The sequence below is a fragment of the Coregonus lavaretus genome (assembly GCF_964263955.1).
Source record: "Coregonus lavaretus genome assembly, contig: HAP1_SCAFFOLD_827, whole genome shotgun sequence".
NCBI lineage: Eukaryota > Metazoa > Chordata > Actinopteri > Salmoniformes > Salmonidae > Coregonus > Coregonus lavaretus.
In genome coordinates this window covers 125001-140232 of record NW_028164608.1, presented here as the reverse complement: position 1 = coordinate 140232, position 15232 = coordinate 125001, and the positions used below count along the sequence as shown (strand labels likewise).

General features: G+C 39.8%; 1 protein-coding gene across 1 annotated transcript in view; it reads left to right on the top strand.

The window, feature by feature from the left end:
• Window positions 1-526: 526 nt before the first annotated feature.
• The window catches only part of LOC311116854 (NACHT, LRR and PYD domains-containing protein 3-like), a gene marked incomplete at its 5' end in the record, with an annotated part of 15827 nt that continues 1121 nt past the window's right edge, over window positions 527-15232 (top strand). The window contains 7 exons of the mRNA XM_084191888.1: window positions 527-566; window positions 622-2410; window positions 8086-8259; window positions 12096-12269; window positions 13467-13640; window positions 14629-14802; window positions 15144-15190. Of these exons, the coding sequence (XP_084048014.1) occupies window positions 527-566; window positions 622-2410; window positions 8086-8259; window positions 12096-12269; window positions 13467-13640; window positions 14629-14802; window positions 15144-15190 (2572 nt within the window). The remainder of the gene's footprint in view (window positions 567-621; window positions 2411-8085; window positions 8260-12095; window positions 12270-13466; window positions 13641-14628; window positions 14803-15143; window positions 15191-15232) is intronic.

Genomic DNA, 15232 nt, shown 5'->3' with positions numbered 1-15232 from the left:
CATTTGTAAAGAACGAGCTGAAGATGTTCAAGAGGATTCTTAGTCCAGAACTCCCAGAAGGCTTTGAGAGTCAGAAGCAGGATAAGGAAGTGGTGGATGCTGAAGATGAGAAGCAGGAGAGCAGTGCCAGAGAGGGGGCTCTGAAGATCACACTGCACGTCCTGAGGAAAATGAACCAGACGGAGCTTGCTGACACACTGGAGAAAAGTAAGAGCTGTCTGCCTCATGTTGAATGCTGTTTTAGAACATTTAAAAGCTGTAGCTAAAGTACAGCTAAAGTAGCTGTGTAACTAAATGATATTGTAGCAGCCTTAACACAACACCTAGTGACCTCATCAAGTAGCAGAAGGGATGTGTTGTTTTGATTAATTTAGACAGAGAGAGAGAGAGAGAGAGAGAGAGAGAGAGAGAGAGAGAGAGAGAGAGAGAGAGAGAGAGAATACCAATAATTATATAAATCAGTCACAGCAGTCTGTAATGCATTATGAAAACATATACACATTTATACAGTCAGTTAAGCGAAGAAATGATTATAATTAAAACATTTATAACGGTCCTAGAATACTGTAGGCACTAAAACAGACGTAATATTAATATCCTCTGTGTTATTTCTTCATTCAGATGAGCTTGCTGTGATTTGCCAACGTGAACTCAAATCTAATCTAAAGAAGAAGTTTCAATGTGTATTTGAGGGGATCGCTAAACATGGAAACCAAACACTTCTCAATAAGATCTACACAGAGCTCTACATCACAGAGGGTGGAACAGGAGAGGTCAATAATGAACATGAGCTGAGACAGATTGAGACAACAACCAGGAAACAAGCAACACCAGAGACTGCAATCAAATGTAACGACATCTTCAAACCCTTAACTGGACAAGACAAAGTTATCAGAACTGTGCTGACAAAGGGAGTCGCTGGCATTGGAAAAACAGTCTCTGTGCAGAAGTTTTTTCTGGACTGGGCTGAAGGTAAAGCAAATCAGGATGTCCAATTTGTATTTTCATTCCCTTTTCGGGAGCTGAATTTGATGAAAAAGGAAAAACATACTTTGATTGAACTAATCAATCACTTCTCAATGGAAACCAAAGAATCAAGAATCTCCAACTACGACAAGTACAAAGTTCTGTTCATCTTTGATGGTCTGGATGAGTGCCGACTGCCCCTAGACTTCGAGAAGAACAAGATCTGTTGTGACGTCACAGAGTCAACCTCAGTAGATGTTCTGCTGACAAATCTCATCAGGGGAAATCTGCTTCCCTCTGCTCTCCTCTGGATAACTACCCGACCTGCAGCAGCCAATCAGATCCCTTCAGGGTGTGTTGACCAGGTGACAGAGGTACGAGGGTTCAATGACCCACAGAAGGAGGAGTACTTCAGGAAGAGATTCAGTGATGAGGACCTGGCCAGCAGAATCATCTCACACATAAAGACATCAAGGAGCCTCCACATCATGTGCCACATTCCAGTCTTCTGTTGGATTTCTGCAACAGTCCTTGAACACATGCTGAAACATAAGAGAGAAGAGATGCCCAAGACTCTGACTGAGATGTACTCACACCTTGTGGAGTTTCATACCAAACAGAAGAATGAAAAGTATCTTGGGAAAGAAGAGACAGGTTCACACTGGAATAAAGATATCATTCTCTCACTGGGAAAACTGGCTTTTCAACAGCTTGTGAATGGCAATCTGATTTTCTATGAAGAAGACCTGAAAGAGGCTGGCATTGATGTCAATGAAGCCTCAGTGTACTCAGGATTGTGCACACAGCTCTTTACAGAGGAATGTGTGCTGTACCAGGAGAAGGTGTACTGCTTCGTGCATCTGAGCATTCAGGAGTTTCTGGCTGCTGTATATGTGTTCCTCTCATTCATCAACAACAATGAGAATCTAATGGCAAATCCTCAATCAACCAGGAACTTTTTTGCACTGTTCAGAGACAAGCCTGAAGTGACATTCTACAAGAGTGCTGTGGATAAAGCCTTACAAAGTGAGACGGGAAACCTGGACCTGTTCCTCCGCTTCCTTCTGGGCCTCTCACTGGAGTCCAATCAGAAGCACTTACGAGGTCTACTGACAAAGACAAGACTCAGCTCACAGAGCCATGAAGAAACAGTCAAGTACATCAAGGAGAAGATCAGGGAGAATCCCTCTCCAGAGAGGTGCATCAATCTGTTCCACTGTCTGAATGAACTGAAGGACCATTCTCTAGTGGAGGAGATCCAAAGCTACCTGAGCTCAGGAAGTCTCTCAGAAGCCAAACTGTCACCTGCACAGTGGTCAGCTCTGGTCTTTGTGTTGCTGACTTCAGAAAAGGAGCTGGATGTGTTTGACCTGAAGAAATACTCCAGATCAGAGGAAGGTCTTCTGAGGCTGCTGCCAGTGGTCAAAGCCTCCAGAGCTGCTCTGTGAGTACATAAAATGACATTTAAGTACTAATCATCAGGAAGAAATATTCAGTTTAGAGAAAAATATATATTATAATATGTATATAATATATTATATTATATTGAAAAACTTACTGAATCAGTGCAGTGGTGTTCACATTTGTATAACAATATGACCATACAATTCTAGGAGACGGAAGATGAATCTATATGTTGTTTAAGAGAATAAACCAAATGATTCTGCCATTGTCCTTCTACACTACTGGTGTTAAATTAACAGTGTGTTTGTGAAATCATGATGATCTCTTTGCAGGCTGTCAGGCTGTGGAGTCACAGAGGAAGGCTGTGTTTTTCTGGTCTCAGCTCTGAAGTCAAACCCCTCACACCTGAGAGAGCTGGATCTGAGTAACAATGACCTGAAGGATTCAGGAGTGAAGCTGCTCTCTGCTGGACTGGGGAATCCCCACTGTAAACTGGAGACTCTGAGGTCAGTATTCCTGTAGTTGGTCAACAAGTGATAACTGTTCACCAGATCCACATGTGTTTACCAGGCACACATAGTCCACACCATATGTGTTTGGACAGTGAAGCTTACAGTTTTACATTTGGTGCTATGCTCCAGCTATTTGGATTTGAGATATAATGTTTCATATTAGGTGACAGTACAGAATGTCACCTTTTATTTGAGGTTAATGGTGAGAGGTTAGCATGTTTTGTTGTAGCCTCTGTAACTTTCTCATTCATTATTATTCATGATTCATTCATGATTTTTCTTAATCATGTCATCATCAGGATTAATTTAGTAGTGTTTAGAAACATGTTATCTACCCACTTAGAAAGTAAATTACTCAAACCAAAGAATAGCAGTGTGGTTTTAAATATATTATATTTTTCTCTCTACAAGCAATACTTTGATAATTTGTTTTTTCTAATAATGATAAATCCATTTATGAATAGATATGGCAGGTTTCAGGACACTGATATATCTGAAAATGTTTAAATAATGTACTGCCACATTTTTCACCACCAAAGAATAGCAGTGTGGTTTTAATATAATTTTACTCTTTACAGGCTGTCAGGCTGTCTAGTCACAGAGGAAGGCTGTGCTTCTCTGGTCTCAGCTCTGAAGTCAAACCCCTCACACCTGAGAGAGCTGGAACTGAGTAACAATGACCTGAAGGATTCAGGAGTGAAGCTGCTCTCTGCTGGACTGGGGAATACCCACTGTAAATTGGAGACACTGAGGTCAGTATTCCTGTATCACTCAATGAATACACACACACTGGACACACACTGGACACACACACACACAGGACACCCACACTATACACACACACACACTGGACACACACACACTAGACACACACACAAACACACAATGGACACACACACACATACACACACACACTGGAGACACACACACATGCAATGATTAATTTAGTAGTGTTTAGAAACATGTTATCTACTTTAATAATTATACATTCATTCATTTATATACAGTACCAGTCAAACGTTTGGACACACATACTCATTCAAGGGTTTTTCTTTATTTTTCCTATTTTTTACATTGTAGAATAATAGTGAAGACATCAAAACTTTGAAATAACACATATGGAATCATGTAGTAACCAAAGAAGTGTTAAACAAATTAAAATATGTTTTATATTTGAGATTCTTCAAATAGCCACCCTTTGCCTTGATGACAGCTTTGCACACTCTTGACATTCTCTCAACCAGCTTCACCTGGAATGCTTTTCCAACGGTCTTGAAAGAGTTCCCACATATGCTGAGCACTTGTTGGCTGCTTTTCCTTCACTCTGCGTTCCAACTCATCCCAAACCATCTCAATTGGGTTGAGGTCGGGTGATTGTGGAGGCCAGGTCATCTGATGCAGCACTCCATCACTCTCCTTGGTCAGATAGCCCTTACACAGCCTGGAGGTGTGTTGGGTCATTGTCCTGTTGAAAAACAAATGATAGTCCCACTAAGCGCAAACCAGATGGCATGGCGTATCGCTGCAGAATGCTGTTGTAGCCATGCTGGTTAAGTGTGCCTTGAATTCTAAATAATTCACAGACAGTGTCACCAGCAAAGCACCCCCACACCATTACACCTCCTCCTCCATGCTTCATGGTGGGTACCACACATGCAGAGATCATCCGTTCAGCTACTCTGCGTCTCACAAAGACATGGCGGTTGGAACCAAAAATCTCAAATTTGGACTCATCAGACCAAAGGACAGATTTCCACCGGTCTAATGTCCATTGCTCATGTTTCTTGGCCAAAGCAAGTCTCTTTCTTCTACAATGTAAAAATTAGTTTTAAATGTAAAAAATACATTTGAATGAGTAGGTGTGTTAAAATTTTTGACTGGTAGAGTATACAGTTGAAGTCGGAATTTAACATACACTTAGGTTGGAGTCATTAAAACTAGTTTTTCAACCACTTCACAAATGTCTTGTTAACAAACTTTAGTGTTGGCAAGTCGGTTAGGACATCTACTTTGTGCATGACACAAGTAATTTTTCCAACAGTTGTTTACAGACAGATTATTTCACTTATAATTCACTTCATCACAATTCCAGTGGGTCAGAAGTTTACATACACTAAGTTGACTGTGCCTTTAAACAGCTTGGAAAATTCCAGAAAATGATGTCATGGCTTTAGAAGCTTCTGATAGGTTAATTGACATCATTTGAGTAAATTGGAGGTGTACCTGTGGATGTATTTCAAGGCCTACCTTCAACCTCAGTGCCTCTTTGCTTGACATCATGGGAAAATCAAAGGAAATCAGCAAAGACCTCAGAAATAGAATTGTAGACCTCCACAAGTCTGGCTCATCCTTGGGAGCAATTTCCAAACGCCTGAAGGTACCACGTTCATCTGTAAAAACAATAGTACGCAAGTATTAACACCATGGGACCACGCTGCCGTCATACTGCTCAGGAAGGAGATGTGTTCTGTCTCCTAGAGATTAACGTACTTTGGTGCGAAAAGTGCAAATAAATCCCAGAACAACAGCAAAGAACCTTGTGAAGATGCTGGAGGAAACAGGTACAAAAGTATCTATTTCCACAGTAAAACAAGTCCTATATTTACATTTTAGCAGACGCTAATATCCAGAGCGACTTACAGTTAGTGAGTGCATACATTTTTCATACTGGTGCCCGTGGGAATCGAACCCACAACCCTGGCGTTGCAAGCGCCATGCTCTACCAACTGAGGTACAGGAGGCCTATATAAACATGTATAAATGTATCTATATCCACAGTAAAACAAGTCCTATATCGACATAACCTGAAAGGCTGCTCAGCAAGGAAGAAGCCAATCGTCCAAAACCGCCATAAAAAAGCCAGACTACGGTTTGCAACTGCACATTGGGACAAAGATCGTACTTTTCTGAGAAATGTCCTCTGGTCTGATGAAACAAAAATATAACTGTTTGGCCATAATGACCATTGTTATGTTTGGAGGAAAAAGGGGGATGCTTGCAAGCCGAAGAACACCATCCCAACCATGAAGCACAGGGGTGGCAGCATCATGCTGTGGGGGTGCTTTGCTGCAGGAGGGACTGGTGCACTTCACAAAATAAATGGCATCATGAGGAAGGAAAATATTATGTGGATATATTGAAGCAACATCTCAAGACATTAGTCAGGAAGTTAAAGCTTGGTCGCAAATGGGTCTTCCAAATGGAAAATGACCCCAAGCATACTTCCAAAGTTGTGGCTAAATGGCTTAAGGACAACAAAGTCAAGGTATTGGAATGGCCATCACAAAGCCCTGACCTCAATCCTATAGAAAATGTGTGGGCAGAACTGAAAAAGCATGTGCGAGTAAGGAGGCCTGCAAACCTGACTCAGTTACAGCAGCTCTGTCAGGAGGAATGGGCCAAAATTCACCCAACTTATTGTGGGAAGCTTGTGGAAGGCTACCCGAAACATTTGACCCAAGTTAAAAAATTTAAAGATAATGTTACCAAATACTAATTGAGTGTATGTAAACTTCTGACCCACTGGGAATGTGATGAAAGAAATAAAAGCTTAAATAAATCATGCTCTCTACTATTATTCTGATATTTCACATTCTTAAAATAATGTGGTGATCCTAACTGACCTAAGACAGGGAATCTTTACTATGATTAAATGTCAGGAATGATGAAAAACTGAGTTTGAATGTATTTGGTTAAGGTGTATGTAAACTTCCGACTTCAACTGTATATACATATATGAATAGATATTCCAGGTTTCAGGACTCTGATGTATCTGAAAATGTTGAACAAACATAGAGCAGTGTGATTTTAATAGGATTTTATTCTTGCAGGCTGTCAGGCTGTCTAGTCACAGAGGGAGGCTGTGCTTCTCTGGTCTCAGCTCTGAAGTCAAACCCCTCACACCTGAGAGAGCTGGACCTGAGCTACAATCACCCAGGAGACTCAGGAGTCAGACTGCTCTCTGCTGGACTGGAGGATCCACACTGTAAACTGGAGACTCTGAGGTCAGTATTCCTGTAGTTGGTCAACAAGTGATAACTGTTCACCAGATCCACATGTGTTTACCAGGCACACATAGTCCACACCATATGTGTTTGGACAGTAATACTTACAGTTTTACATTTGGTGCTATGCTCCAGCATTTTGGATTTGAGATAGAATGTTTCATATTAGGTGACAGTATATAATGTCACCTTTTATTTGAAGGCATTCATACATATCTGTGTTACTGTTTAGAAATGAAAGCACTTTATGTGTCTAGTTCTCCCATTTGAAAAAGTCGTAATAATTTGGACATATTCACTTATATTGTATTAAAGTAATCATACGTTTAGTATTTGGTCCCATATTCCTTACCCACAGTGATTACATCAAGCCTGGGATTCTACAAACTTGTTGAATACATTTGCAGTTTGTCTTGGTTGTGTTTTGGATGATGTTTTTCCAAATAGAAACTGAATGGTGAATAATGTCCTGTCATTTTGGAGTCACTTCACTTGTATTGTCAGTAAGAATAGAAGATGTTTCTGAACACTTCTACATTCATGTGGATGCTACCATGATTATGAATAATCATGAATGAATTGTGAATGATGATGAATGAGAAAGTTACAGAGGAACAAGGATCATACCCCCTCTGTTATTGGTAATGGTGAGAGGTTAGCATGTTTTGTTGTAGCCTCTGTAACTTTCTCATTCATAATTATTCATGATTCATTCATTATTTGTATTAATCAAGGCATCATTAGGATTAATTTAGTAGTGTTTAGAAACATGTTATCTACTCACTTAGACAGAAAATTACTCCAGTCATCATCCACCATTCAGTTACTATTGGGCAAAACATAACCCAAAACACAACCAAAACAAACTGCAAATGCAACCAACGAGTTTGGGACCAAATACTCAACTTTTGACTACTTTAATACACTATAAGTGAATTGGTCAGACTACTTATGACTTCTTCAAATAGGGGGACTAGATACATAAAGTCCTTTCATTTCTAAACGGTGAAACAGATATGTATTAAAATACCCTCAAATAAAAGGTGACATTATATACTGTCACCTATATTCTAATAATAATATATAAATGGCAGGTTTCAGGACACTGGTATATCTGAATATGTTGAAAAAATATATTGCCACTCTATTTTGACCACCAAAGAATAGCAGTGTGGTTTTAATATGATTTGACTCTGCAGGCTGTCAGGCTGTCTAGTCACAGAGGAAGGCTGTGCTTCTCTGGTCTCAGCTCTGAAGTCAAACCCCTCACACCTGAGAGAGTTGGATCTGAGTAACAATGACCTGAAGGATTCAGGAGTGAAGCTGCTCTCTGCTGGACTGGGGGATCCCCACTGTAAACTGGAGACTCTGAGGTCAGTATTCCTGTAGTTGGTCAACAAGTGATAACTGTTCACCAGATCCACATGTGTTTACCAGGCACACATAGTCCACACCATATGTGTTTGGACAGTGAAGCTTACAGTTTTACATTTGGTGCTATGCTCCAGCTATTTGGATTTGAGATATAATGTTTCATATTAGGTGACAGTACAGAATGTCACCTTTTATTTGAGGTTAATGGTGAGAGGTTAGCATGTTTTGTTGTAGCCTCTGTAACTTTCTCATTCATTATTATTCATGATTCATTCATGATTTTTCTTAATCATGTCATCATCAGGATTAATTTAGTAGTGTTTAGAAACATGTTATCTACCCACTTAGAAAGTAAATTACTCAAACCAAAGAATAGCAGTGTGGTTTTAAATATATTATATTTTTCTCTCTACAAGCAATACTTTGATAATTTGTTTTTTCTAATAATGATAAATCCATTTATGAATAGATATGGCAGGTTTCAGGACACTGATATATCTGAAAATGTTTAAATAATGTACTGCCACATTTTTCACCACCAAAGAATAGCAGTGTGGTTTTAATATAATTTTACTCTTTACAGGCTGTCAGGCTGTCTAGTCACAGAGGAAGGCTGTGCTTCTCTGGTCTCAGCTCTGAAGTCAAACCCCTCACACCTGAGAGAGCTGGAACTGAGTAACAATGACCTGAAGGATTCAGGAGTGAAGCTGCTCTCTGCTGGACTGGGGAATACCCACTGTAGATTGGAGACTCTGAGGTCAGTATTCCTGTATCACTCAATGAACACACACACACTGGACACACACTGGACACACACACACACAGGACACCCACACTATACACACACACACACTGGACACACACACACTAGACACACACACAAACACACAATGGACACACACACACATACACACACACACTGGAGACACACACACATGCAATGATTAATTTAGTAGTGTTTAGAAACATGTTATCTACTTTAATAATTATACATTCATTCATTTATATACAGTACCAGTCAAACGTTTGGACACACATACTCATTCAAGGGTTTTTCTTTATTTTTCCTATTTTTTACATTGTAGAATAATAGTGAAGACATCAAAACTTTGAAATAACACATATGGAATCATGTAGTAACCAAAGAAGTGTTAAACAAATTAAAATATGTTTTATATTTGAGATTCTTCAAATAGCCACCCTTTGCCTTGATGACAGCTTTGCACACTCTTGACATTCTCTCAACCAGCTTCACCTGGAATGCTTTTCCAACGGTCTTGAAAGAGTTCCCACATATGCTGAGCACTTGTTGGCTGCTTTTCCTTCACTCTGCGTTCCAACTCATCCCAAACCATCTCAATTGGGTTGAGGTCGGGTGATTGTGGAGGCCAGGTCATCTGATGCAGCACTCCATCACTCTCCTTGGTCAGATAGCCCTTACACAGCCTGGAGGTGTGTTGGGTCATTGTCCTGTTGAAAAACAAATGATAGTCCCACTAAGCGCAAACCAGATGGCATGGCGTATCGCTGCAGAATGCTGTTGTAGCCATGCTGGTTAAGTGTGCCTTGAATTCTAAATAATTCACAGACAGTGTCACCAGCAAAGCACCCCCACACCATTACACCTCCTCCTCCATGCTTCATGGTGGGTACCACACATGCAGAGATCATCTGTTCAGCTACTCTGCGTCTCACAAAGACATGGCGGTTGGAACCAAAAATCTCAAATTTGGACTCATCAGACCAAAGGACAGATTTCCACCGGTCTAATGTCCATTGCTCATGTTTCTTGGCCAAAGCAAGTCTCTTTCTTCTACAATGTAAAAATTAGTTTTAAATGTAAAAAATACATTTGAATGAGTAGGTGTGTTAAAATTTTTGACTGGTAGAGTATACAGTTGAAGTCGGAATTTAACATACACTTAGGTTGGAGTCATTAAAACTAGTTTTTCAACCACTCCACAAATTTCTTGTTAACAAACTTTAGTGTTGGCAAGTCGGTTAGGACATCTACTTTGTGCATGACACAAGTAATTTTTCCAACAGTTGTTTACAGACAGATTATTTCACTTATAATTCACTTCATCACAATTCCAGTGGGTCAGAAGTTTACATACACTAAGTTGACTGTGCCTTTAAACAGCTTGGAAAATTCCAGAAAATGATGTCATGGCTTTAGAAGCTTCTGATAGGTTAATTGACATCATTTGAGTAAATTGGAGGTGTACCTGTGGATGTATTTCAAGGCCTACCTTCAACCTCAGTGCCTCTTTGCTTGACATCATGGGAAAATCAAAGGAAATCAGCAAAGACCTCAGAAATAGAATTGTAGACCTCCACAAGTCTGGCTCATCCTTGGGAGCAATTTCCAAACGCCTGAAGGTACCACGTTCATCTGTACAAACAATAGTACGCAAGTATTAACACCATGGGACCACGCTGCCGTCATACTGCTCAGGAAGGAGATGTGTTCTGTCTCCTAGAGATTAACGTACTTTGGTGCGAAAAGTGCAAATAAATCCCAGAACAACAGCAAAGAACCTTGTGAAGATGCTGGAGGAAACAGGTACAAAAGTATCTATTTCCACAGTAAAACAAGTCCTATATTTACATTTTAGCAGACGCTAATATCCAGAGCGACTTACAGTTAGTGAGTGCATACATTTTTCATACTGGTGCCCGTGGGAATCGAACCCACAACCCTGGCGTTGCAAGCGCCATGCTCTACCAACTGAGGTACAGGAGGCCTATATAAACATGTATAAATGTATCTATATCCACAGTAAAACAAGTCCTATATCGACATAACCTGAAAGGCTGCTCAGCAAGGAAGAAGCCAATCGTCCAAAACCGCCATAAAAAAGCCAGACTACGGTTTGCAACTGCACATTGGGACAAAGATCGTACTTTTCTGAGAAATGTCCTCTGGTCTGATGAAACAAAAATATAACTGTTTGGCCAAAATGACCATTGTTATGTTTGGAGGAAAAAGGGGGATGCTTGCAAGCCGAAGAACACCATCCCAACCATGAAGCACAGGGGTGGCAGCATCATGCTGTGGGGGTGCTTTGCTGCAGGAGGGACTGGTGCACTTCACAAAATAAATGGCATCATGAGGAAGGAAAATATTATGTGGATATATTGAAGCAACATCTCAAGACATTAGTCAGGAAGTTAAAGCTTGGTCGCAAATGGGTCTTCCAAATGGAAAATGACCCCAAGCATACTTCCAAAGTTGTGGCTAAATGGCTTAAGGACAACAAAGTCAAGGTATTGGAATGGCCATCACAAAGCCCTGACCTCAATCCTATAGAAAATGTGTGGGCAGAACTGAAAAAGCGTGTGCGAGCAAGGAGGCCTACAAACCTGACTCAGTTACAGCAGCTCTGTCAGGAGGAATGGGCCAAAATTCACCCAACTTATTGTGGGAAGCTTGTGGAAGTCTACCCGAAACATTTGACCCAAGTTAAACAATTTAAAGACAATGTTACCAAATACTAATTGAGTGTATGTAAACTTCTGACCCACTGGGAATGTGATGAAAGAAATAAAAGCTTAAATAAATCATGCTCTCTACAATTATTCTGACATTTCACATTCTTAAAATAAAGTGGTGATCCTAACTGACCTAAGACAGGGAATCTTTACTATGATTAAATGTCAGGAATGATGAAAAACTGAGTTTGAATGTATTTGGTTAAGGTGTATGTAAACTTCCGACTTCAACTGTATATACATATATGAATAGATATTCCAGGTTTCAGGACTCTGATGTATCTGAAAATGTTGAACAAACATATAGCAGTGTGATTTTAATAGGATTTTATTCTTGCAGGCTGTCAGGCTGTCTAGTCACAGAGGGAGGCTGTGCTTCTCTGGTCTCAGCTCTGAAGTCAAACCCCTCACACCTGAGAGAGCTGGACCTGAGCTACAATCACCCAGGAGACTCAGGAGTCAGACTGCTCTCTCCTGGACTGGAGGATCCACACTGTAAACTGGAGACTCTGAGGTCAGTATTCCTGTAGTTGGTCAACAAGTGATAACTGTTCACCAGATCCACATGTGTTTACCAGGCACACATAGTCCACACCATATGTGTTTGGACAGTAATACTTACAGTTTTACATTTGGTGCTATGCTCCAGCATTTTGGATTTGAGATAGAATGTTTCATATTAGGTGACAGTATATAATGTCACCTTTTATTTGAAGGTATTCATACATATCTGTGTTACTGTTTAGAAATGAAAGCACTTTATGTGTCTAGTTCTCCCATTTGAAAAAGTCGTAATAATTTGGACATATTCACTTATATTGTATTAAAGTAATCATAAGTTTAGTATTTGGTCCCATATTCCTTACCCACAGTGATTACATCAAGCCTGGGATTCTACAAACTTGTTGAATACATTTGCAGTTTGTCTTGGTTGTGTTTTGGATGATGTTTTTCCAAATAGAAACTGAATGGTGAATAATGTCCTGTCATTTTGGAGTCACTTCACTTGTATTGTCAGTAAGAATAGAAGATGTTTCTGAACACTTCTACATTCATGTGGATGCTACCATGATTATGAATAATCATGAATGAATTGTGAATGATGATGAATGAGAAAGTTACAGAGGAACAAGGATCATACCCCCTCTGTTATTGGTAATGGTGAGAGGTTAGCATGTTTTGTTGTAGCCTCTGTAACTTTCTCATTCATAATTATTCATGATTCATTCATGATTTTTATTAATCAAGGCATCATTAGGATTAATTTAGTAGTGTTTAGAAACATGTTATCTACTCACTTAGACAGAAAATTACTCCAGTCATCATCCACCATTCAGTTACTATTGGGCAAAACATAACCCAAAACACAACCAAAACAAACTGCAAATGCAACCAACGAGTTTGGGACCAAATACTCAACTTTTGACTACTTTAATACACTATAAGTGAATTGGTCAGACTACTTATGACTTCTTCAAATAGGGGGACTAGATACATAAAGTCCTTTCATTTCTAAACGGTGAAACAGATATGTATTAAAATACCCTCAAATAAAAGGTGACATTATATACTGTCACCTATATTCTAATAATAATATATAAATGGCAGGTTTCAGGACACTGGTATATCTGAATATGTTGAAAAAATATATTGCCACTATCTTGACCACCAAAGAATAGCAGTGTGGTTTTAATATGATTTGACTCTGCAGGCTGTCAGGCTGTCTAGTCACAGAGGAAGGCTGTGCTTCTCTGGTCTCAGCTCTGAAGTCAAACCCCTCACACCTGAGAGAGTTGGATCTGAGTAACAATGACCTGAAGGATTCAGGAGTGAAGCTGCTCTCTGCTGGACTGGGGGATCCCCACTGTAAACTGGAGACTCTGAGGTCAGTATTCCTGTAGTTGGTCAACAAGTGATAACTGTTCACCAGATCCACATGTGTTTACCAGGCACACATAGTCCACACCATATGTGTTTGGACAGTGAAGCTTACAGTTTTACATTTGGTGCTATGCTCCATCATTTTGGATTTGAGATAGAATGTTTCATATTAGGTGACAGTATATAATGTCACCTTTTATTTGAGGTTAATGGTGAGAGGTTAGCATGTTTTGTTGTAGCCTCTGTAACTTTCTCATTCATTATTATTCATGATTCATTCATGATTTTTCTTAATCATGGCATCATCAGGATTAATTTAGTAGTGTTTAGAAACATGCTATCTACTCACTTAGACAGAAGATTACTCCAGTCATCATCCACCATTCAGTTACTATTGGGCAAAACATAACCCAAAACACAACCAAAACAAACTGCAAAAGCAACCAACGAGTTTGGGACCAAATACTAAACTTTTGACTACTTTATAAGTGAATTGGTCAGAATACTTATGACTTCTTCAAATGGGGGACTAGATACATAAAGTGCTTTCATTTCTAAATGGTGAAACAGATATGTATTAAAATACCCTCAAATAAAAGGTAACATTATATACTGTCACCTCATATGAAACATTTGATCTCAAATCCAAAATGCTGGAGTATAGAGCCACATTTAAAATGTTATCTTTGTCAAAATAGATATGGTGTGGACTGTATACTCAATACAATCTAAATCTGATACCTCACTGTCTGTCTTTTGACTGATACTGCTTTTTAAACTGCTCTGGTCAGTCTACTCAAATATTCATACTATACATGTTTCTCTCTACAAGCAATATTATGATAATTTCTAATAATGAAACATTCATTTATGACTAGATATGGCAGGTTTCAGGACACTGATATATCTGAATATGTTGAAAAAATATACTGCCACTATTTTGACCACCAAAGAATAGCAGTGTGGTTTTAATATGATTTGACTCTTTGCAGGCTGTCAGGCTGTCTAGTCACAGAGGAAGGCTGTGCATCTCTGGTCTCAGCTCTGAAGTCAAACCCCTCACACCTGAGAGAGCTGGACCTGAGCTACAATCACCCAGGAGACTCAGGAGTCAGACTGCTCTCTGCTGGACTGGAGGATCCACACTGCAGACTGGAGAAACTCAAGTATGTAGAGGGTTTATGTCAATGTTCATATCAGACATGTTGGAGTTATCAGGCTAGTTAAGACAAACATTCTGACCACCACTTGGACTAAGTGATATAAAGAGTGTGTGTGTGTGTGTGTGTGTGTGTGTGTGTGTGTGTGTGTGTGTGTGTGTGTGTGTGTGTGTGTGTGTGTGTGTGTGTGTGTGTGTGTGTGTGTGTGTGTGTGTGTGTGTGTGTGTGTGTGTGTGTGTGTGTGTGTGTGTGTGTGTGTGTCCAGTGAGTGTGTGTCCAGTGTGTGTGAGTGTGTGAGTTCAGGTGTATCCCTCAATGACTGTCTGTTCTTCTGCTTACCGCTACAGTGTGGAACATGGTGGAGAGAACACAATGAAACCTGGACTTAGAAAATGTGAGTGTTGACTGCTGTGAAGAATATGACTAAGAATAAGTC